At 42.4% G+C, this 24,291-nt stretch overlaps 1 protein-coding gene across 1 annotated transcript; it reads left to right on the top strand.

Annotated features, from left to right (window-relative positions):
• The first annotated feature begins 1,788 nt into the window (after positions 1-1,788).
• Positions 1,789-23,785, top strand: LOC115200115 (glutamine--fructose-6-phosphate aminotransferase [isomerizing] 1). The gene is made up of 19 exons (XM_029762861.1): positions 1,789-1,891; positions 4,286-4,393; positions 4,719-4,826; positions 5,033-5,158; positions 5,781-5,839; positions 5,963-6,097; positions 6,197-6,258; positions 6,374-6,453; positions 6,546-6,660; positions 6,857-7,020; positions 8,174-8,269; positions 8,400-8,497; positions 8,714-8,834; positions 9,173-9,330; positions 14,292-14,406; positions 19,786-19,913; positions 20,427-20,594; positions 21,068-21,229; positions 21,348-23,785. The coding sequence occupies exons 1-19, from the start codon at positions 1,885-1,887 to the stop codon at positions 21,390-21,392; spliced, it is 2,055 nt and encodes a 684-aa protein (XP_029618721.1). The 5' UTR covers positions 1,789-1,884; the 3' UTR covers positions 21,393-23,785.
• Positions 23,786-24,291: the final 506 nt, after the last annotated feature.

Raw genomic sequence — 24,291 nt, 5'->3', positions numbered from 1 at the left:
GAATAAATCTAATCTAGATTTTTGTGACATAGTTTTGTTGGTCCAGGTATAGCTCTTTGCATCCGGATTGAAATAACGGCAGGCATCGTCAATAGAGAGTTCCTTGCATTACGACGTTATAATATTTATTTTTTGTGAGCTTTGACTCATTCTAGGAGAAAAACGATCAGCCTCTGAGTATTTGTTGCATAAATCCTGTAATTTTCTGGTAAACTGGGCAAAAATTGTCTTATTTGGAGCATGTGTGTTATGTCCATACACATTATAGATGAAAATAGTGTGATGGAAAATGTTATGCTTGTGCTTTTCTATCCGCAATTTGGGAATACACCCAGAACCTTGTTTTGAGAACAAAAGATATCTCAGTTTCAAGGTCTCTTAGAGAGAAGAAGCCTTGTGAGGTATTGGTCTGTCACATGCATGACCCAGTATAGGTCGTCACATGAATGAAACAAACGTTAATGATGAATTAATTATGAATGATGAATAAGCTAAATTATGCTGTAGAGCTCAGCATTGACATGATTGGTTGACGTAGGTGGGGGCGGGAGGTCCTGTATAAACACAAGCTCACTTCCTTGGCAACTAAATTCACAACAGCTCTGCACTGCTCTGTGAAGCCAAGAAGTATGAATGCCCTGGCTTCTGCAGAGGCCAAATGCAGATGTCCGACTGATCATGCAGCTCCTTTCATTGTTACAAAATTTGGGAGGCGGTAAGGAGCTCGATGTGGCTTCTACATCCTTCCGGAGACTCTGCTTTTGAGTCACACCCTCCATATGGAGCCTTCTATTACATTTTCGGATCAAGCATAAAATCACTTTTATGCCTATATATGGCTTCCCCGGTGATTTTACCCACGCACCACTCTTGCGAAATTGGGAATTGTTAGGACATGTAAACAGTCTAATCGGCGTTCCAGCGGTGGATTTGATCTGCGCATGTGCTAGCACCGGTATTAGAGTAAGAAAAAACATGTATGCATCTTAGAAATAGTCTTCACAAACAAACGGTATATGTCCAAACTCAGAATCAAATAAAAATAACATGGTAATTGTGGTTGAACGTTTATTTTGATTGGCGATGTTCAACATTAACAAAAGTCCCATCAGTAGCCTGATTTCATATTTGTCCATTTAAACTGGATTATTAGAGAAATCGTTATTGCAAAGCATGTAAACGTTTTAAATGAACTATTATATATTCTGATTATCCACAATAATTGTATTATTGTGTGCTGAAAGCATGTCCAAGAAGTGGTAAATCTGTTTTATGTGCACTATTTCTACGCTTCTTACGTTTAGTTTTTTTGCCTATTTAAATAAAGGTTAAATAAAAATATAGTTTTTGCGCCCTATTTTACTTTCGGTTTTGTACAGCAGTTTCAAACAGGGGAAAAAATGGTAATTGAAAAGACAGTTCACGGCGGTTTGATTTTCTACACTATACTTGCTTGTTTTGTCACATAAACTGAAATTAAGCCAACTTTGACAATGTTTGCAACCAGGAAATGGCGGAGCGAGTCCTGTATAATACATCTTTAAAATTTGGCAGATATAAAGTAATAAACGAATATACTGACAAAGACCTACATACATTTCATCATAAACTCTGAATAAATATTGGTTGGTTGACACTTTACAGATTTGCCTTTCCATCCCCTCTAGTGCATACGGATATCTGCATCCTGTTGCCACGTCAGGGCTGTCTGCGTTGGCAGGTAGAAGAAAGAGTGACAGCCGTTGCACCAATAGAAGAAGCGTACTGAGGGGAAACTTAGTTCCCATTCAATAGAATTTTAGGGGGGCGGGACCCTCCATGACTGTCATCGTTAGATGAGGAACTGAGTCACAGTTAGCTGTAGTTGGCAATCGAGGCGCAGACATGTGTGGTGAGTATTTAATGAGAATACATTTAATAATTGTACATTTGCAACAATTTACAAAGATTATGGAAATTGTAAATAGTTGTGAGATTAACACAACTGGTTTTGGAGAAGTATGTGTCAGTATTTGTTGCTAGCTAATGTGGACGCACCAGCTTCCATCTCAGATCAAGAGAAAGCTACTAACGTTATAACCTTAACCACACTGATCACCTTATGGCTAATGGCTAACCTTACATTTTTTACCATATATCCAAATTTGACTTTGGCTGTGTTATCTAGTGGAAACCCTTGCCAGACGAAACAAGTTAACCTATAAAATGATTTATTTAATATATTTTAAATGAGCTTGTAAATTGGCTATCGGATCATAGATAATGTTTTACAGCTAACAATGTTATCAGACAAATTGAGGGCGGCTAAGCGTTTTGATGTTTATTAGCAGTGTGCTACACACCCATATAATCCATTGCTAGCTACTTGATTGACGCTGTGTTATCGCTCCATAATTCCTGTCATTGATGTTACCGTTTGGTATGATTTCGTCACGTTTTAATAGGCTCTATACTCGGATTTATTAGCAACCTTTTCACCAGTTTATAAACTAGCTTGGTTTTGTCTGATGAGACAGAACGCGCGCATTGCGCAAGTCGTACTGTTTCATTCATTCATTCATTCGATTGCTAGAATAAATAGATCAACGCTGAAACTGATGATAGTCTAAATGCCAGTTCCACACTGATGATCCCACATTGATTCGAATGAGTTACGAGGTCATTAGGGTGATACAAAATTATAGGTAGCTAAACTATCTGTCTGAATCACTGTCTGAATGGTGATGGATAAGTTCTCCACTCTTCACCTCTCATCTGCTTACTCTACACCTGGTTCCTGAAGCACACAGTTGTGTTTTGAATAGTCAACCAGTATAAATCATTTGATTCCTTCACTTTTTGGGGTGGGGGGACACTTGGCACTATTAAATTCGTTAGTAAAGAAGGAACACTGTCTTCTGTGTCACTTGTATCTGAGTAAGGACAAAAATGGCCAAAATACATACTCTTCATACTGATCTGCCGCAGACTAATTCCTAAGGAAGGAATAATGATAAGATTGACATGCACTGAGATGTTATGAGGGCTCCTTATTTATCCTACTCTATGCTAGGTAACCCTCGTTCTAAACAAAGCTGAGCCTTGTGTGCTCCCACCTTGCCTTGCCCATTCACCCCCCCTGCTACCTTCCTCTGTCGCCCCGTGCCCAGCTGCTTTCAATGGATGCTCTGTTGCACTGCTTCCATGGCACCTCTCGGTAGATAGTCACTCTTTATTTTATCACAGCCCCTCTATATCCTCATCTTATTGGGAATTTATGTCAGTGTTGTATTAGCCTAAAGAATAGCTACTGTCTCTTTGCTTTCATAATTTAGGCTAGTTTTATTTGACTGGTTTGTTTAAACCCTCTGCCATTGTTCTTGTTGTGAGTTAATGTATGTGGGTTGTTGATGGCAATGGGGCTGGGCAAAGGTAAAGGTGTGTATGTAGGTAAACCTCTCTTCATCCTGTCATTTTTGGAATAAATGTCACTGTTTTCAGTTGGTATCATATTCCTTTCAGATGAGTTCTAAACTTCACAGAAGCATAACGTAGAGCAGCTCCTGTGTAATAGTAGTGTAGAACCCTCCACCTGGTCCTTCTGTCAACATATTGCCCCAACACTAGAACGCCCTGTTCCACTGTCCACTGAGTCTCCCACATCTCAAGGTGACTTCCCATGTAAAACCTTTCTGGTAGCCTAACATCCAGGGCAGGCTGTGCCCTCAGCAACTGGTAGGTGTGTGAACTACAGTGTAGTTCCACACAAAACTGTTTCCAATTAGGCCCAACTACCAGTCCTGAAACAACATCCCAATCCACAAGAGGTTGAACAAGTCTGACTGGTTTCTGTTCTTGTTTGTTGATTTACTGTCAGATTATACATAGTTTCAGGTCACTGATAAACTGCAATTCCTACAAGATGACTGACTCCATAGCTCTTCTTTATTTTTTTTACTTGCGTTAATGTTTGAAAGTTTTCACCTGTGGAAATTCTTGGGGTAGTTGTTGTTTTTAAGGTTGCTGTGAATTTTAATGAGCCAATCATTGAACAGCCTGCATATTCCAATCAGCTAGGCTAGCTAGTCAATGGAACTGTCAGCGTCTCCTACACAGTACTCCTATATGAAAAGAAAGCATGCATATTGTTTTTAGTTTTATTGACCTAATCACAGACCACCAAAAGCAAACCAGTATTAGGCTTTGTTCACTTAATCCCTTAAAACAGTTGTGAAATTCCTTTGCTGTATATTTTGTTTGTATTCCCTAGTTGAAATCTGTTTCTCTGTTCCTTCCTTCCCATCAGGAATTTTTGCCTATCTGAACTACCATGTGCCACGAACTCGCCGGGAGATCCTGGAGATCCTCCTCAAAGGCCTGCTCCGTCTGGAGTACCGTGGCTACGACTCTGCCGGTGAGCTGATAGAGGCGGCTTGTATCAACACACTGGATGCGTCTGTCTCCATGTTTATCTGCTGCCTTTCCCTGTCACTGTAGGCCCGTCGGCAGGCATCAGTTATTCTGCTGCTTATCTACAGGAGTCATGTTTTTGTTCTCTCTCCTAATGTTAAAAACAATGATTGTCTGTTGGCTTCACTGTATGCCCTAGTCGTGAGCAGGACTATCTAATCACAGTTACATTTCTGCTCTGTCTGCTGTCAGACTGTAGCATGTGTAAAATAACACAACAGATGCATATTTGAGTACTCTGTGGAAATACAATTCTCTCTCCTTGCCAGGTGTTGGAATTGATGGAGGGAATGGCAAGGAATGGGAGGCCAATGCCCGGTCTATTCAGCTGATCAAGCAGAGCGGAAAAGTGAAGGCTCTTGACGATGAGATCACCAGTAAGACTACATTTTATGTGTCTTTGACGGCTTATGTCTGTTGTCAGCATTTGTAAGAATGTTTACTGATTAGGTTAGTGGATTTGACTGAAATGAATAGAAGGCATACAGTACAATGAAAATGGCTCAAACCTACTTCATGTAGGGTGCATTTTGAATTGATTTATGAAGCTTGCCTTTCAACAGTGTTTGTGTTGGTCCCACAGAGCAGCAGGACATGGATATGGATGTGGAGTTTGATGTCCACCTTGGCATCGCCCACACTCGCTGGGCTACCCATGGTGCCCCCAGCCCTGTCAACAGCCACCCACAAAGGTCTGACAAGAGCAACGGTCAGTACTACAGACATCCCCCAAACTTGTAGTAAAATGAAGGCCTCTCTTCGGTGTAGGCAACACATTCTGCTAGATATTGACGGACTATATAGAGTAAATAGGGATTTCTTTTTTAGTTATTTTTAAAATTGAATTTTACCCCCTTTTTCTCCCCAATTTCGCTCTTGTCTCATCGCTGCAACTCCCCAATGGGCTCGGGAGGTGAAGGTCGAATCATGCATCCTCCGTAACATGACCCGCCAAACTGCGCTTCTTAACACCCACCCGCTTAACCTGGAAGCCAGCCGCACCAATGTGTCGGAGGAAACACTGCTCAACTAACAACGAGGTCCGCCTGCAGGCGCCCGGCCCGCCATAAGAAGTTGCTAGAGCGCGATGAGCCAAGTAAGGCCTCCCGGCAAAGCCCTCCCCTACCCCTGACGTCGCTGGGCCAATTGTGCACCGCCCTATGGGACTCACAATCACGGCCGGTTGTGATACAGCCTGGGACCGAACCCAGGTCTGTAGTGACTCCTATAGCACTCCGATGCAGTGCCTTAGACCGCTGCGCCACTCAGGAGGCCCAAATAGGGATGTTTTTATTAAAAAAGTGTGTGTGTGTATCGTCTTTTTTCTTTAGAGTTCATTGTCATTCATAATGGAATTATCACAAACTACAAAGACCTGCGGAAATTCCTGGTGAGCAGAGCAACATTTCAACATATTAAATGTTTTGCCTAAAGCAGTCTGTTTCTTTCATTAATCAAGACTACCAGCAAGAGTTAATCAGACTTCCATGACTGACATTCTACCATTCCACAGGAGAGCAAGGGTTATGAGTTTGAGTCCGAGACCGACACAGAGACCATTGCCAAGCTGGTGAAGTACATGTATGACAACCGTGAGAGTGAAGACCTCAGCTTTGCTACTCTGGTGGAGAGAGTGACCCAGCAGCTGGTAAGAGCCTGTTCCTCTACAGAGCTTCTCCTAAAACTGTCCAGAGATCAGATCTCGTGACCAGTCTCGTGATTAACACTGTTCTATCTTATCTCTTAGGAGGGAGCTTTTGTCCTGGTCTTCAAGAGTGTCCATTACCCTGGGGAGGCAGTAGGCACTCGGTACACTGCTACTACACTTCTAGTTACTCCTTGAATTGTAAAGAAAACTATCCAGTCACGATGCATCTTTCATTTTCTGTAATGATTTTAATTGTTTGTGTTTCTATGTAAATAGGAGGGGAGGTCCTCTGCTTATTGGGGTGAAAAGTGACCACAAGCTGTCCACAGATCACATTCCTATCCTGTACCGATCATGTACGTTATTAAAGTAACTGCTCTCAATGTCAGATTGGAAGAGGAGGAGCACCCCTGAGGTGTTGTGTGTCTAACGTATTGTATGTCCCCAGCTGGTAAGGACAAGAAGGGCTGCCCCACCCTGCCCAGGATGGAGCAGGACACCTGCCACACACTCTTCGCTGAGGACAAGAAGTCTGTGGAGTACTACTTTGCCTCTGATGCCAGGTCAGACTCCTCACTCTTTTACTCTATAGTAGTGAGATCCCACTCATACAATGTTAGGTTTATTTTAGAATACCCTCAGAATCAGTCTAGACAATTGTTTAGTGAAGGTCTCCTCCTAGGAAAGTGGGATTTAACAACTTCATCACATTTGCATAACAACTAATTGGTGTTGACTGTTGCTCTGTTGTCATGGCAGTGCGGTGATTGAGCACACCAACCGGGTGATCTTCCTGGAGGATGATGACGTGGCAGCGGTGACAAACGGACGACTCACCATCCACCGCATCAAGCGTACAGCCGGAGACCACCCTGCCCGCGCCATCCAGACCCTACAGATGGAGCTGCAGCAGATCATGAAGGGTGAGGGGAAGGTGGAGCCTAGGGTCACAGCACTGTCATGGGTCACCCTCTGTAAAGACGATGGTGTTACTGGGGAATTGATGAGAGCCCTAGAATGCCTATAATTGATTATTATCATTGTCAATACAGTCACAAATGGTACAGTATACAAGGGTGATATTTACTTTGGCCTCTACTGCACTCTACAGTAATAATGTAGCAACAATGCATGTTATTGCAACACAGCACACACAATTTCCCCTGCCTCGACCAAGTATCTAAGGCCATATGTGTACAGGTATACCACCATATTCTAATGTTTCAGTATCCTGCGCTGTAATTTTAGTCCAGGAGCCAGCAGGTTTCAGATCTGTTGTACTACTGAGGTGGCTCTGAGGCCTACACACACACACACACACACACACACACATCTGGGTGTTTATGGGGCTTCCTGGCTGACTCTGGTCCCCAGGGAAGAGGCCTGCATCAAAGGTAAGGGCTCAGACACCCTGGCTCCATCGCAGAGATCACACCAAGCACTTCCATATTGAGCTCACTGCTTGGAAATATCAGTTTCCTGTGTAGTAGACTGTGACTAAAGCTTTCATGTCAGATCTGAATTCTCAGTGTTCTGCTGTAAAGAGAGGATTTTCCTCCTGAAAATCAGACTTCTCCCACTTCTCCATATCTCCAGCAGGGGATGCTGATACACTACCTGTCCGTTTCAGGAGACATTCCTTTGAGGTCCTGTCATTTAAGCCCCTGCCTCTCTCTCCTAAGCCTCCATTCCAGGAGCTCTGCTGAAATAACCTAATTTGCATGACCTAAATTACGGTCAGCGCAAAAGCAGGCTGCAAAACATTCTCGTATTTCATTGTCACAAAGGGTGGTGCAAGGAAACCGCCATTTCCCTGTTGCCTCTTGTTTATTTTATTTAGTGAAGACATGACTGATGATGGAAGTCTGCATTTAAAGACACAAGATCATTGTCATTTATCTCCTGTGTTGTTTAACTCCCAACAGCTATAAAAGGCTGAATTAGAGCAGCAAAACAACATGCTTTCCAGACTGGCTTACTTTAGTAGTCATTATGTGGCAACAGGAACCTTTACAAAATATTTTTTGTGATGTTGTTGAAGACTCTGAACCAATGTTTTTTTGGAACACTTTTCAGGTAACTACAGCTCCTTTATGCAGAAGGAGATCTTTGAACAGCCAGAGTCTGTGGTCAACACCATGAGAGGAAGGGTCAACTTTGATGACAACACGGGTGAGATGACAGTTCCAGTGTAATACACAATGTCTGTCATTATACCCATCAAGGTTGTATCCTCATGATCAACTTCTATCTGAATACATACCAAGGAAAGGGATATTTGATTGGCTGTTTGTGTCTGTAGTAATCCTGGGTGGACTGAAGGATCACATTAAAGAGATCCAAAGGTGTCGACGGCTCATCCTAATCGCCTGTGGCACCAGTTACCATGCTGGGGTGGCGGTGAGTACCAGATTCCCTCTTATAAGGCAGCAATATTAGGTCACTGGCATAAAATCGCGCCGACTAGAGCCTAAGGCTTCAAGATAGGAAAAACAACTATACAAACAGAGACGTAAAAGTAAGTTATTGCTCTGAGTTGTACATGGAAACCTGTTTTTCAGTGTGGATGTCTTGTGTGATCCAGTGCTGATGAACAGTGCTAATCTTTCCCTCTAGACTCGCCAGGTACTGGAGGAGCTGACTGAGCTGCCTGTTATGGTGGAGCTGGCCAGTGACTTCCTGGATAGAAACACACCAGTGTTCCGTGACGACGTCTGCTTCTTCATCAGCCAATCAGGTGGGAGGATCGGCATAATTTGGAAGTGTCTCTTTCTCCAGGGACCTGAACATTGTCACGGTGTCTGTCTTTGTCTGTTCACAATATGGCTTATCTCATACAAGCGATGTCTCATTCAAGTAAGTGCTCAGCCCTATGCCAATGCACCCAAAGTAATTCCTTCATCTCTTTACTGCTAACTTCATGTGTTGATACTGAACATATCGGCTTGACGATATCCAGTATTCCTGTCTATAGAACCTGATTATTTTAAGCAAGATCTACACATAGTCCAGGTAGTGGTAACCTCTTATAGTATCTATCCTGAGTGCTGATTGCATTGCTACCATTGTGTGCAGGTGAGACAGCAGACAGCCTGATGGCCCTGCACTACTGTAAGGAGAGAGGAGCCCTGACGGTGGGCGTCACCAACACAGTGGGCAGCTCCATCTCCAGAGAGACCGACTGTGGGGTGCACATCAACGCTGGGCCAGAGATAGGAGTGGCCAGCACCAAGGTGAGGGGACAGTCACTGCTGCTCATAGCCTAGCATTTCTCCAGACTGATGACTTTCCCATTGTTCACATACTGTCCTGTAGACACTCTGGCTGTTGAAACAGGAAACCTTCCCTTCACCATCCTCAGCTCTGGTCAAAAAAAATTAACTTCTATGGTGGGGAAAAAACGCAGGCAGGTTTTTATTTTACCTTTATTTAACTCGGCAAGTCAGTTAAAAACAAATTCTTATTTTCAATGACGGCCTAAGAACAGTGGGTTAACTGCCTTGTTCAGGGGCAGAACGACAGATTTTTACCATGTCAGCTCAGGGATTCGATCTTGCAACCTTTCGGTTACTAGTCCAACGCTCTAACCACTAGGCTACCTGCCGCCCCAGGTTGAAGTGTCTGGGGAAACTCTCCATCCAGGGTAGACTGTTAGTATTCTCTCAGGGTGGGGGAAATCCTCCTATCCAGCTCCAGAGTGTTTCAGTTGGTCAGACTGCATTAAGGTTTTTGGAGATGAATAGAACTCACTACCGAGTTCCAAACTGCCTGTGGAAGCACCGTCAGCACAATAACTGTTCGTCGGGAGCTTCATGAAATGGGTTTCCATGGCTGAGCAGCCACACGCAAGCCTAAGATAAGCATGTGCAATGCCAAGCATCAGCTGGAGTAGAGTAAAGCTTGCCGCCATTGGACTCTGGAGCAGTGGAAACGCATTCTCTGGAGTGATGAATTACATTTCACCATATGGCAGTCTGACGGACGAATCAAGTTTGGCGGATGACAGGAGAACGCTACCTGCCCCAATGCATAGTGCAACTGTAAAGTTTGGTTGGGGAGGAATAATGGTCTTGTGCTGTTTTTCATGGTTCGGTCTAGGCCCCTTAGTTCCAGTGAAGGGAAATCTTAACGCTACAGAATACAATGACATTCTAGACGATTCTGTGCTTCTAACTTTGTGGCAACAGTTTGGGGAAGGCCCTTTCCTGTTTCAGCATGACAATGCCCCCATGTATAAAGCGAGCTGCATACAGAAACTATTTGTCGAGGTCAGAGTGGAAGAACCTGACTGGCCTGCACAGAGCCCTGACCTCAACCCCATCGAATACATTTGGAATTAATTGGAACGCCCACTGTGCGCCAGGTCTAATTGCCCAACATCAGTGCCCGACCTCACTAATGCTCTTGTGGCTGAATGGAAGCAAGTCCCCCCAGCAATGTTCCAACATCTAGTGGAAGCCTTCCCAGAAGAGTGGAGGCTGTTATAGCAGCAAAGGAGGGACCAACTACATATTAATGCCCAAGATTTTGGAATGTAATGTTCGACAAGCAGGTGTCCACATACTTTTGGTCATGTAGTGTACTTATTTTTGGAATAACAGGACGTTTATGCCAATATACTTCACTGTTGGTTTTCTGTATAGTTCATTCAAACCCTGACGCACTTGGGGACTAATGTCAATACATAGTGCATGTACAGTTGAAGTCGGAAGTTTACATACACTTAGGTTGGAGTCATTAACTCGTTTTTCAACCACTCCACAAATTTCTTGTTAACAAACTATAGTTTTGGCAAGTGGGTTAGGACAACTACATTGTGCATGACACAAGTAATTTTTCCAACAATTGTTTATAGACAGATTATTTCACTTATAATTCACTGTATCACAATTCCAGTGGGTCAGAAGTTTACATACACTAAGTTGACAGCGCCTTTAAATAGCTTGGAAAATTCCAGAAAATGATGTCATGGCTTTAGAAGCTTCTGATAGGCTAATTGACATAATTTGAGTCAATTGGAGGTGTACCTGTGGATGTATTTCAAGGCCTACCTTCAAACTCAGTGCCTCTTTGCTTGACATCATGAGAAAATCAAAAGAAATCAGCCAAGACTTCAGCAAAAAAATTGTAGACCTCCACAAGTCTGGTTCATCCTTGGGAGCGATTTCCAAACGCCTGAAAGGTACCACGTTCATCTGTACAAACAATAGTACGTAAGTATAAACACCATGGGACCACGCAGCCGTCATACTGCTCAGGAAGGAGACGCGTTCTTTCTCCTAGAGATGAACATACTTTGATGCGAAAGTGCATATCAATGCCAGAACAACAGCAAAGGACCTTGTGAAGATGCTGGCGGAAACAAGTACAAACAGTAAAACGAGTGCTATATCAACATAACCTGAAAGACCGCTCAGCAAGGAAGAAGCCACTGCTCCAAAACCGCCATTAAAAAAGGTAGTCTACGGTTTGGAACTGCACATGGGGACAAAGATTGTACTTTTTGGAGAAATGTCCTCTGGTCTGAGGAAACAAAAATAGAACTGTTTGGCCATAATGACCATCGTTATGTTTGGAGGAAAAGGTCGGAGGTTTGCAAGTCGAAGAACACCATTCCAATCGTGAAGCACAGGGCTGGCAGCATCATGTTGTGGGGGTGCTTTGCTGCAGGAGGGACTGGTGCACTTCACAAATTAGATGGCATTATGAGGAATGAAAATGATGTGAATATATTGAAGCAACATCTCAAGACATCAGTCAGAAAGTTAAAGCTTGGTCGCAAATGGGTCTTCCAAATGGACAATGACCCCAAACATACTTCCAAAGTAGTGGCAAAATGGCTTAAGGACAACAAAGTCAAGGTATTGGAGTGGCCATCACAAAGCCCTGACCTCAATCCTATAGAAAATGTGTGGGCAGAACTGAAAAAGCATGTGCGAGCAAGGAGGCCTCCAAACCTGACTCAGTTACACCAGCTCTGTCAGGAGGAATGGGCCAAAATTCACCCAACTTATTGTGGGAAGCTTGTGGAAGGCTACCTGAAACATTTTACCCAGGTTAAACAATTTGAAGGCAATGCTACCAAACACTCAATTAGTATATGTAAACTTCTGACCCACTGGGAATGTGATGAAAGAAATAAAAGCTGAAATAAATCATTCTCTCTACTATTATTCTGACACTTCATATTCTTAAATAAAGTGGTGATCCTAACTGACCTAAAACAGAATTTTTACTAGGATTAAATGTCAGGAATTGTGAAACTGAGTTTAAATGTATTTGGTTAAGGTGTATGTAAACTACTGACTTCAACTGTAGTTAACCCCTCTTTCTCTTGAAATGAGAACTTCCTCAAGTTTCTGGATCCTTTTGGAAGAGGTTATTTGAAACGGCTATATGCCACTGCCCTACACAGAACACATAGTGCCTGATATTATTATCTTTACACTGTAAAATGTAGGAATCCATGGTTCCCCTCTACTCTGAGCAGTGATCCTACAGTTTGCCGGAGTGGGTTTGTAGATGACTGGAGCGAGTTCCACTCAGCAGTAGAGTCCCAGTCCCAGCTGCAGAGAAAAAAAAGAGGCAGGTCCCTCCCTTCTCAGGCTTGGCTCAGGGACCCTCCAGTAGGTCCAAGTCTCCAGCACAGAGCAGAAAGCCTGCAGAGCACGTCTCAAAGACGCCATCCTTTACTGCTTGGCTGGCCCAGGCCCACACACCCAACCCAGAACAGCACAGCTCATCACGTCAGAGAAACTTAAGTATTTCACCCGCTGCTCAATACACGCTCCCGCTGTCTCCGTTCGTGGTAACTTTTCATAATAATAATATTATTCAGAATAACTTTCTGGGGGACATTCAACTGGATGCCTCTGGTGACGTCTTGTTTTTATGATTCGTCTCAGAATCGAGGCTGTCCTCAGAACTAGGCCTGCTGAACAATGTCAGGGAGAATGAAGGGGGTGGCTTTGCTCAGCTCCACACCTCTTGTATATATTTCACCACTCACTTCACCCTCTTAGCCAAACAATGGGGATTGTGGGAGTGAATGTATGAAAATGAGAGCCTCCTGTGGTCTTTGTCCAAATAGAACATTTGGAGCATGCTTGTACACTTTTAAATATTTGATTTAACTGCTTGTCATGCTGTATTGCCTGACATGAGGAGGAATGCTGCAGCAGATTGAGGCCTCTGGGACATGGTTGTGTCAGTGTGTGACAGGCTAGCATGTGGCGTGAGCTGCTTTTCTCTGTCGACATTCTGGACAGAGTGATGGGTGCTTTAACATGGTAGAGGACCATGGCTCTGGCTTTAATATATGGATTAAATGCACTGCCACAAATCTGAGTGGATGGCGAGGACTGTCAGAGTTGTGAGGCCCTGTGGTTGCAGTGCTGTCAATGAAAATAGCTGTGTGAATGTTTTACAACCATGCCCTTGGGCCTTGGCTTTAGATGCTGGCACTCCTGTGTCCAGGGGTCCCGTCAAATTTCTTGGCTCCTCTTGAAGAACATTGATTTAAATCTCCCAAACGGGCTCAGCGAGCCTTCTAACATCCTCCCTCCAAGAGTGGGAAGGAAGGATGATGACTGCAGGCTTGGGCTGAGACTTGTGAGTGGTAGTGCCATTTTTCAGAAGCATAAACATGAAGCGCATCATGGTTACTCTCTTCAGTTCTAGTTAGGGCCAGCTGTTTCTGTGCTGTTTGTTTTTCTGGTGTCTTATTGTGAGGGGATGTGTTCATCGGTAGCATTGCCAGATTGTGTGCTCATAATGCTAGCTAGCTCTCCACTGTCCTGTCCTGCAGTAAAGCTCCTATCTGTGTAGGCCTATCGGTGTCCAGCCCAGCTCTCCATCCACATTTCATCAGGTCCACATTATTATTGTGGCGCTGGAGACCAGCGCTGGCAACCAGAGCAGGCGGACAAGACGCTACAGCTCCAATAACTGTACTGCAAAGCAAACAACACCCAGGCGTGTTGCTGAGCTCAGGGTTATGTCAACTCTGGCCCAGGATAGAGAGAGAAGACTAAGGATGCCTTTTGTTTAAATCCAGAAGCTCTAGATAGGTGAGAATCACATTTCTGAGAGGGAACGGCAGCTCGGCGACACCTGGGACCTCAAGCTTTTTGTACTGTCTGATTCCTCCCAGAGCATTAAATTAATTATGCCTGTGTGTTCTGTTGTTTTGCAGGCCTACACCAGTCAGTTTGTGGCTCTGATCATGTTTGCGCTGTTGATGTGTGATGACAGGATCTCCATGCAGCCACGGCGACGTGAGATCATCCAGGGCCTGAGGGTTCTGCCAGGTAGGCCAGACCACATGCACATCTACCAAGACATTGCATTGTACTGTTCATGATCATAAACGCTAATGTCGGTGTGATGCTCACAGGGATGTGCAGATTCTTTGACACACTTGTTGTACTGACCTACTGTAATATAGACAGCAGCAGGTAATGGTCTGGTCGGGGTCGGGGGTACAGTGGTTCCTCCTTTTAAAAGTTGTGTCATACTGCAGCACACCTTGCAGGCTGCTGCAGCATTCTATTTAATTGTCAGTCATTTTTACCATTAATGCTAGTTAGAGCTAGTTTGACCACCAGAGGGCATCTTTGAGAAACAGTTGATAGTCTTCAATATTGGCATTACTAGAGAATTTAAAAGCTTTTTTTGTAAGAACATAGTATATGGGATTGATTTTAAGGAATGTTGCTTAATTAATTTGATTAATATTATGGTGTTTCTATTCCAAGAAAAACGAAAACCTTATGGTTTCCGTTAGGATGGAACGGAAAATATGGCGCCGTACAACGTGATGGTCGGGTGTAGGTTTCTAGGATTCTAAATTAATATCTAAGGGGTATAACATTTCCACACCCTAATTGTAGTGTAACCAATACCCAAGCGGAGATTCAGTGCAAATAAGAATCTCATTGATTTATCAAGACCAGTCCCCATGCTTGTCTCAGAGCAGCGAGAAACGATGCTGAAATAGTTATTGTTTCAAATCCTATTGCTTCTAACTTCAATATGATTTTTAAATAAATTAGACCTACACCACTTAACAGCACATTACTCAACGCTAGTGAGACTCATTTCGCCTATTGTAGGCTTACAGTATATCTAAAAACAAAATGTTTCAATGACATGACTCTCTGCCAATAGTTACATTTAGAGGATTGGAGGATTCTAAATTAATATCTAAGGGGCATTTTTCATTAGGATCTGTGAGAAAGGCCATTCTTGAACATGGGGTGAGACATTCTCACTAATTTTGTAAATAAAGCAAGTTTGTTATTTAGAATTATATCTGGAGAAACCAAAAGCCGCCTCATGGGTCTCCCGGTGGCGGCCGGCACGAGTATCGGACCAGCATCTGTAGCAACGCGGTTTGCACTTCGACGCAGTGTCTTAGACTGCTGCGCCACCCGGGAGGCCCCATGCACAAAGTTTTTAATGCTGATCAATTGCCTTGCACAAAGTATCAAAATACAGAGAGGTGTTGGTAAAAGTATATTGATTGTCCTGCTAATAGCTCATAATGGAGTATTATAATACTGTACATGGTGTCCTGGTCAGGATAACCAAAACCATTTCTTTATTAAAGACTATCAGAATGAATGTTGGTACTTATCGATTTTGATCCAAAGCCATGAATGAGTGAGTCACTGAGCTTTATGTAGGTGCCAAGGCTATATGATTGTGCCATCAACTTGATTATGTATAACGATATTTTTTTGATTATTTTGTTTTCAAAAAACGAAAGTGAGCGAAAATAATATTTGTAAAGGCCAACACATTTTCTGTTTTTAGAGGGAGAGAAACCCTGGGACAATTGTGCGCTGCCCTGTGGGACTCCCAATCCCGGTCGGATGTGATACATAATAATACTTTTCCCCTTCCACATGTTAAAGGTTCCAATTGATAAATGTTTTTTTATCAATTAGAATATTTGAGTTTAACCACAATATTTGTTCTGTCTTTTCTGGTGGATTAAACTGAAATTGCAACCAATCACAGCCGGTTGTGATGCAGCCAACCTAACTAAGAAATACATTTGACAATAGAATTCTCCCCCTACCCTCATACTAGGCAAGTCTATTGTCCTGCTAATAGCCAAAATGGTGCTGTACAACATGACCGTGTGTTTGGAAGAGTATTTTCCAGTAAACAACAATTAGTTTACTACCTTCATTAGCCTACTTTGTTCCAATATTTCTGTCATTCAGTGATATTTATTCCCATAGTAACTTGTTATTGATCCGTAAGGAAATAGACATCTGTGTTTTGAAAGAGTATTTTTACCATTTTATTAACGAAAGTATAAAGATTCTGATGAAGAAATGCGGTACTGTACAGTATATGATTTATCTGACATTTTGAAGTTGCATAAGGTCGCCCACACGCACTTTAAACATTTGGATAATAAAACATTTAAATCATTTTGAAGATGGAAGCCATCTGTGTTTTGAAAGAGTATTTTTGCCATTTTATTAACGAAAGTATAAAGATGCTGATGAAGAAATACAGTACTGTACAGTATATGCTTTATCTGACATTTTGAGGTTGCAAAAGGTCGCCCACACGCACTTTAAACATTTAGATAAAACATTTAAATCATTTTGAAGATGGAAGCCATCTGCATTTGTTTATTAGTCTACTGTGCAGTCTGACAAGTAAACATGGGAAAGTGCCTAATTCCTTACATAAGGGAGAGCAGACCATGTCCAGACTTTCTCGGTGACCTCAAGTACTCATTAACTCTGTCTTTAATGCTTTTTCGCATTGCATTAGTCATAGACAGAAACTTCTGAGACACTATTAATGATGAACACCCGGAGATTCACTGGTAAGCCACATTTGCCTCAGGATCCATCCCAGTTGGTATTCTGTGTCCACTTGTGGTATCTCTCTTCGGTTACACATCCTTGGAATAGCAGAACAGTGTAACGGTCCGGACGGCCCTTGCTATGCTCTGATCCATGTGCACCTTCATCAGATGACCAGAATGGTACCGCCCTGAGCCCCCATCGTTAACAGTGGCCTATGATAGAAACGGTAGATCAATTAAGAATTAAATGTGACTCAAAACACACAAATGCTGCATACACATTATAAGAATCTAGCAAAACTAACCGATTTCTTGGCAATCATGCGTTTTTTCGGTGCGGCCTGTTGTCCAGCCCTTTGTCCACTGATCTCCAGGGATGGTTGTCGACATGGTTGTATGCTCTGCAAAAACACATTCACGTTTTTAGTTCACAATTCTTTTTTATTTAACCTTTATCGATTTTTATTACACTTTATATATTAAAAAGAAAATGCACTGAAACCAAAATATCTTCGTTTTGGTGATCTTCTCAACTCTGGCTCATTTTCAAGTCCTCTTGAAAATCCTAACCCTGGAACAGTTGGCACCATAGAAAGAAGCTGGCTTGATGAAAACGATGTCCATTTCGTCTGGGGGATGTTCACACCTACAGTAGCCGGGCTATGAAGAGTCTATTGTCCTGCTGATAGGGCTACACCTACTACAGTACACTTGTGAAAAACAAGCTGTCCTTCACTACTGTAAATGAAAACACAGCATCTTGTTTACATTCTTTATTGTACCCACAATGTCACAAATAATTTGTATCTACCTTTCCAATTACTTTTAGAGTTAGGGTTTAGAAATTATTTTTTTATTAAATCCAGTTCGGATTTAAATAACTTTTGACTGACACCTTTAGTGAGATCTGCCATCCGAATTCACTTCTAAGGGGCATCTTTCGCGGCATTTTTTAGTTTCATTGTTTTAGTTTGAATGTGCAGACCGGCACTAAGAATAGCGGGAACGTTTCCCTCGTCAGCGCTGTTATTAATGCAATGTCCCTGAGTGTTGCTTTGTGCTACCCAGTGGGGCGGGGGTCCACCCCCCCCCCCCCCCTTCCTCCCTTCCTTCACCATGGGCTAGGTCCGTCTTCTGTGCTCTGCTCTGCGGCCCGTGCCTCGTGCCTTGAACCTCGTGCGCCTACCGCTATCTCAGTGGACACAGCTGGAGAACTGCTCGACAATCCCATTGTGCGCCACTCGGGAGCCATGGCCAATATGACCAATATATATTGTCCTGCTAGAAACGTTGTTTGCAGAATTCCCAGCCTGCTACGCTTGTGAAAACAGGGTTAATAATATATGTAAGAATTTCTAAGGGGCTTTTATATCATTCTAAATTCATTAATAATAATAGATTTGTTTTAAAAATAACGATATTTTGGAGATTTCGTTTTCAAACGTAAGGTGAGCGAAGAGAGAGGCCATTCTTGAACATGGTGTGAGACATTGTTTCTAATTTCTAAGTAAAGCCAGTTTGTTATTTAGAATGAATTTCTGTTTTTAGAAGGAGAGAAATCCTACCATCACCTTGTGGGTCTCCGGTCGCAGCTGTAGCAACGCAGTCTGCACTGTACGGTACTATAAGAGCAAAATAATCCTAACATTTCCACACCCTAATTGTAGTCTAAGTTTCTCTTAGAATAAAATCCTTAGTAATACAACAGTTTTAGTAAGTAATACTGATGAGTAATAACCAAAAAAATTGTTTTTCCAGGTGTGCTGCAGGACAGAGGAATAGCAATTCTTACACTATTGTTCTAAATTCGTTCAGCACCTTCATCATTCAGTTCATTGAAATTCAATTTTGAAGTCGTGCACAATTATCAGTTTTCGTGTGGTGTATGTCGCCCGTTCATTGTCAGTTAGAGACACATTAGTGCTTTGGGACCCAAAAGCATAATTGGTGCTCTACTCCCCCTTGAGCTGGTCTGGAGCAATGAAGTAGTGATGCAGGGTACTGTAATAAACCACAAATGACCTCTAAGTCCCGCAGCATAATCGCAAACCTTTTGGTTGAGGACCACTGTAATGGTCGGAGTCAGGCAGCCAGAGAGAAATGGGGAAAGGACATTCATGTTCGTAGGCCTCCTGGGTCTGTCTCAGTTATCTGGCAGCCACGTCGCTCCAACTTTACTGTTTTTGTTTGAGCAATATGCTTTGATATCAGAGAGCTAATGCAAGGGCTGGGCTGTGGAGGCTTCCTCAGGGAGAGGGAGAGTACAGGAGAGAGGGAGGAGGTTTTAGCAGCTGGGTCAGTCCTGGCTGTTTGCCCTGGCACACTCCTCTGGACCCAAAGCCTATGATGGGATCGGGTTTCCCTTATGGTAAGCTAATTTGGTTCGGAATGCCACACTGCTCTTTCCCTCTCCCCTGACCCAAGCCCCCATTGACCCCAGCCTCCAGGACCTGTTAACAGTGGCTTGCTGGACTGTGCCATAGGCTGGGTGTTAGTACTGTAAACTGTCTCATCCAGGGGGTTGGTGTGATAATCTATTTTCTGACGTGTTGTTTGAAGGCATTCAGCAGATCATTACGTTTGTTTCTCCCAGATGTATTGGAATATTATCAGCTAATATGATCTACCTCCTTTTTGTCTGTTTGTACTTGTCTATGTGTATATATGCCTTCTCTTGTCCCCTCTCTCACTATGTGTATATATGCCTTCTCTTGTCCCCTCTCTCACTATGTGTATATATGCCTTCTCTTGTCCCCTCTCTCACTATGTGTATATATGCCTTCTCTTGTCGCCTCTCTCACTATGTGTATATATGCCTTCTCCTGTCCTCTCTCTGTCTCTCTGTGTGTGTCAGACCTGATCAAGGAGGTGCTGAGTCTGGATGATGAGATCCAGAGACTGGCCGCAGAGCTGTACCAGCAGAAGAGTGTTCTCATCATGGGCCGAGGCTACCACTACGCCACCTGCTTGGAGGGAGCACTGGTCAGCACGCCTACCTCCATCTCCCCTTCGTAAAGCTATCATAATGTGTCTTCAGACATGATTTCTACTGGAAACTCCATTCTCAACTTCTAAATGAGATTATCATCACTTTCTAATAGCCCACAATAAGCCTCTGCACAGCTGTGTAGAAAATGTTCTGCCCAAGTGGAGCCTAGCCTGCAGGAATGTCTGCTGAAGTGTTTTGGATCGCAGCAACTAATTAGACTGATCTAGAAACGTCTCTCATGCATAATTGCAACAACACTCCACATTATTTATGGATTCTTAAAGTACTATCCTCCAGTATCTCAAAAAGAGGCACACAAATGTGAAGGGAAATTGTTGGCTCAGTGTGCTGTACTCCTCAGTCTGTCCTAGTGTTCCCAGGCCAGTCTACTGATCCCTTTAGAATTAAAGATAAAATACTTGGGTTGTGTGTCTTTGGTGTTTTATGGGAGTCGCAGTGAGTGGCTTCCTATCTGACTGAGGTGTTTGTGCCTCTCTCCTCTCCAGAAAATCAAGGAGATCACGTACATGCACTCAGAGGGCATCCTGGCTGGGGAGCTGAAGCACGGCCCTCTGGCCCTGGTCGACAAACTCATGCCCGTCATCATGATCATCATGAGAGACCACACCTACACCAAGTGTCAGAACGCACTTCAGCAGGTGGTGGCCCGCGCGGTAAGAACTGCCAACACACACGCAATATCTCGAAACACACGATTTAGCTTTCCACCCCCCAACTGTTTGAAGGTTGGAACCACAGTAAACCATTGCCAATTATGGTTATCTGGTTGTTAAAATGGTAGATTTTACTACCTGTTGTAGTGACCACTTACCTTCCAGTGTAAAATAAATATGACTCAAAGACGACATGGATATTAAGTGCTTTATGCACACATACTTTACACACAGATGTTTTTACAGTAATATCAAAAGGACCTCACAATTCCATTCACCACAAAGTGTGAGGAGTTATTTCACCATGACATCACCACTCTCACTAATCTACCACAGATGTGGACCTGAGCTTTGGGTTTGCGACATGAAGAGAAGGACATAACTATCACGTTCACATTTCCAAACTGAACTCCAGGTAAAAGGAACTGACACGCGGCGTTGTCCTGGAAACATGCCATTTGTTTGGTTTACAGGGCCGACCCATCGTGATCTGTGACAAGGATGACTATGAGACTGCCAAGTGCTCAAGCCGCACCATCAAAGTGCCGCACTGTGTGGACTGTCTGCAGGGCGTTCTGAGTGTCATCCCCCTGCAGCTGCTCTCCTTCCACCTGGCTGTGCTCAGGGGCTTTGATGTGAGTACTGCACGGTCACTGAGTTGGGTTCTTACTGTAGGCCTTCATAACGGGTAGTCTATTTCTTAGGGTTATAACATGGCAAATTTAGAAATGTCTAACTCTTCTCCCAATACAGGTGGATTTCCCAAGGAACCTGGCCAAGTCTGTGACGGTAGAGTGAAACAGGCCATTTGAAGACCCAAAAACCCATTTCACCTCACATACACACATACACACACACACATACATACATACATACATACATACTACGCAGGAACAGCTGTCACATGGATACCAAGAGAAGCAGAGAGAGCACACTTTCCTGTTTTATATGTCTTGTGTTATATTTTTATGCAATTGTTACTCTTGTACTCTAAGCATTCTGTATCACTGTCACTTCTCTCAAAACACATTTGAAGGCATTGTTATGAATTGTATAGTTTTTTTTTTGTCAAGTGTGGTAAGGTAAGGGTTGGCAGTAATGTTGGCATTTAGAAGCTCACATCGGTTACTGGAGTGTATGCAGTTAATGATCCAACTAAAAGAAAGACGGGGGAAGAAATCTATTTTCTAAAGGAAAGACAGCTATTTTGGATGATGCCCAACAGTGCTCATAGCTGAAATGTGCACATCTTTTCAATGTTGAGTACTTGCAGCTGGTTTTTCAGTTAATTCAGCTGTTTGTTGGCTGAAGTTAAGAGTCTATATGAAAATCTTACTGAAGTTACTGGTTCTTTTGGTGTTTCATTGGTGCAATGATTTTTGGTCTATTGAGATCAGTTTTCTTTGGCAGCTAGAACATCTATAACCGTCATTTGAAATGTTTCTGTTACTTTTGTGTATGTTGAGTGAAGTCTTAAATCATTCCGAGTCATATTGTAGTCCTGACTCTAAAGCTGAAGTGCTTCCAGGAAGAAAGTGTCTTAAGTAAGTCATGCTTTAGTCTACTGACCTGTTCCAGAGGCTATTGAGAACTCCCACGTTGTTTTCCTCCGAATGCCATAATGACTAATTATTTTTCATTTGTAACTTGTAAAAGTTTTGAATGTTTTATAGTACAATAAGAAACTTGTAACATACTTCCTTGTGTATACTATTCTGTAACGTTTCTTAGTTTTTAGTCATTGGTTAGGTTACAAAAGCAACTTGCAGTGATGCACTCCTTGTGGTTTAGCAGACCTCCTGTAGGATAGGTAACAAACTCTTGCTAAACCATGTTGAGCATCTGAATGGTTGACTGTCCTGCCATAATAATCATGCTTTTAAAATTCTAACGGCTACTGTGTCTGAGTGACATGATTTGAATCATTTACCCAATAATTTGAAAGATGGCACCGTACAATGTTAGAAATCTACAATGAAGACTAGTGAAATGATCACTTATCTCTAAGCCTATAGGTTACTGTCATTGTGACTTGGTGGAAGTGTAGCAATATTCAAAACTCTTCAATTTCACTGGTCTTGTTGACCTATTTTCTGCCTTGTTGCTGAGGAGGCTCAATTTGGGTCTCTGGTCTACAATAGAACTCTAAATAGAACAAAAATAACCAAGTGAAATGAAGTTGCTGCTCAGAGCACAATTTGCACCAACATTTTGCCTACCCCATGCCCTGCCACCATACTGATTTTAATTGCAATATTGGGACCATTTTTTTTTTCTTACTTTCTATTAATTTGTATGTTTCTCATTTTGTTTACTTGGTAGAAAGCTTTTTTTATATATTATTGAAATTATTATTTGATCTGAATGTGACTGATGTTCGAGATGTCCCCTGTACCCAAAAAAGGTCACTATTTTACAATCAGTTATGCAGTCAGAAACCAAAACACCTTTTCTATGTTCATTTTGCTTTGAGTAACCAAAGGTATGGTTTTAGAGAATGTTCATAGGGGTTTGTGTGTACTGTAAGTGGTCTGTCCAGAAGAGGCCTACAGGGCAGTACAGCAAGCTTGTTAAAATATGTAGCTGCTATTTTAGATGGAACTCAACATGTCAGCTGTGTGCTCTCCCAAATGTCTAATAAATGAGTCTTTATAAACCAAGGTTGAAGCAAAGCAGATACACTGGTTTGTATGTAAAATCACAGAGAAGAAAAAATACTTTCTAAATAATGGGCCATTTAGTTTATTTTTTTGTATTTCACTTTTCACCTTTTCAGTTTAAGATCTTTGTCTTGCTGTTGCAATCAAGCCTTAAAATTTTACTTTTTAGGCAAATCACCTGAAAAGTGGTCTCTATTCAGCCTTTGCATCTGTTTCTTCTTAATTGTATTGTATTGCATTTACTGAGCCAGTGTACTGTATGCGCCCACGTTGACTAAAGACCCTAGCAAAGACCCAGTTTTAAACTGGACATGGTGCTATTAGAAGTGATTTAGTAACCCATGTAAAATTGCAGGTGTTTGACAGGTTTTTAGACTTCAAGTATGGACAAGGGAACCACTTTAGGGTCTTTCTATAAATAACGGGGCCAATGTGTGACATTGGGATCAGACATTTCTAAATGGTTTGAAATAAGGCTTTTCATGCAGTTCCACATGTGTACTTAAAGGAATAAAAGTGAATATATGCAAATTGACTCATAACTCCTATACAACAACATGGGCCTAGGACTATACATCCTTTAAGCAAGGTTCATACAGACATTGGCAAGTTGAATTCAGGTCTTTCAGGGACTTTTTCAAGCACTTATTTGTAGTTTTCAAAGACCTTTATGTTATACAATTGTATAATTTATATAGTGCCTTCAGAAAGTATTCAAACCCCTTGACTTTTTCCACATTTTGTTACAGCCTGAATTCAAAATGGATTAAATAGATGTATTTCTAAGCTTGCCATAACGAAGGGGTTGAGTACTTATTGACTCAAGCATTTCAGCTTTAGAATGTATTTATTTATTTGTAAACATTTCTAAAAACAATTCCACTTTGACATTGTTGTTGTGTGTGTGTGTGTGTGTGTGTGTGTGTGTGTAGGCCAGTAACCAAAAAAAGTAATCTACATTGAATCCATTTTAAAGTTCAGGCTGTAACACAACAAAATGTGGAAAATGTCAAGGGGTGTGAATAATTTCTGAAAGC

The sequence above is a fragment of the Salmo trutta genome, chromosome 9, assembly GCF_901001165.1.
Source record: "Salmo trutta chromosome 9, fSalTru1.1, whole genome shotgun sequence".
NCBI lineage: Eukaryota > Metazoa > Chordata > Actinopteri > Salmoniformes > Salmonidae > Salmo > Salmo trutta.
This window is presented reverse-complemented; position numbering and strand designations above follow the sequence as displayed.

Bases quoted from the DNA above. Each gene is read 5' to 3' on its own strand.
- LOC115200115 (XM_029762861.1), top strand. The intron at 6,454-6,545 runs GTACGTTATTAA...GTATGTCCCCAG, and splicing joins TCCTATCCTGTACCGATCAT to CTGGTAAGGACAAGAAGGGC. The intron at 8,835-9,172 runs GTGGGAGGATCG...CATTGTGTGCAG, and splicing joins CTTCTTCATCAGCCAATCAG to GTGAGACAGCAGACAGCCTG.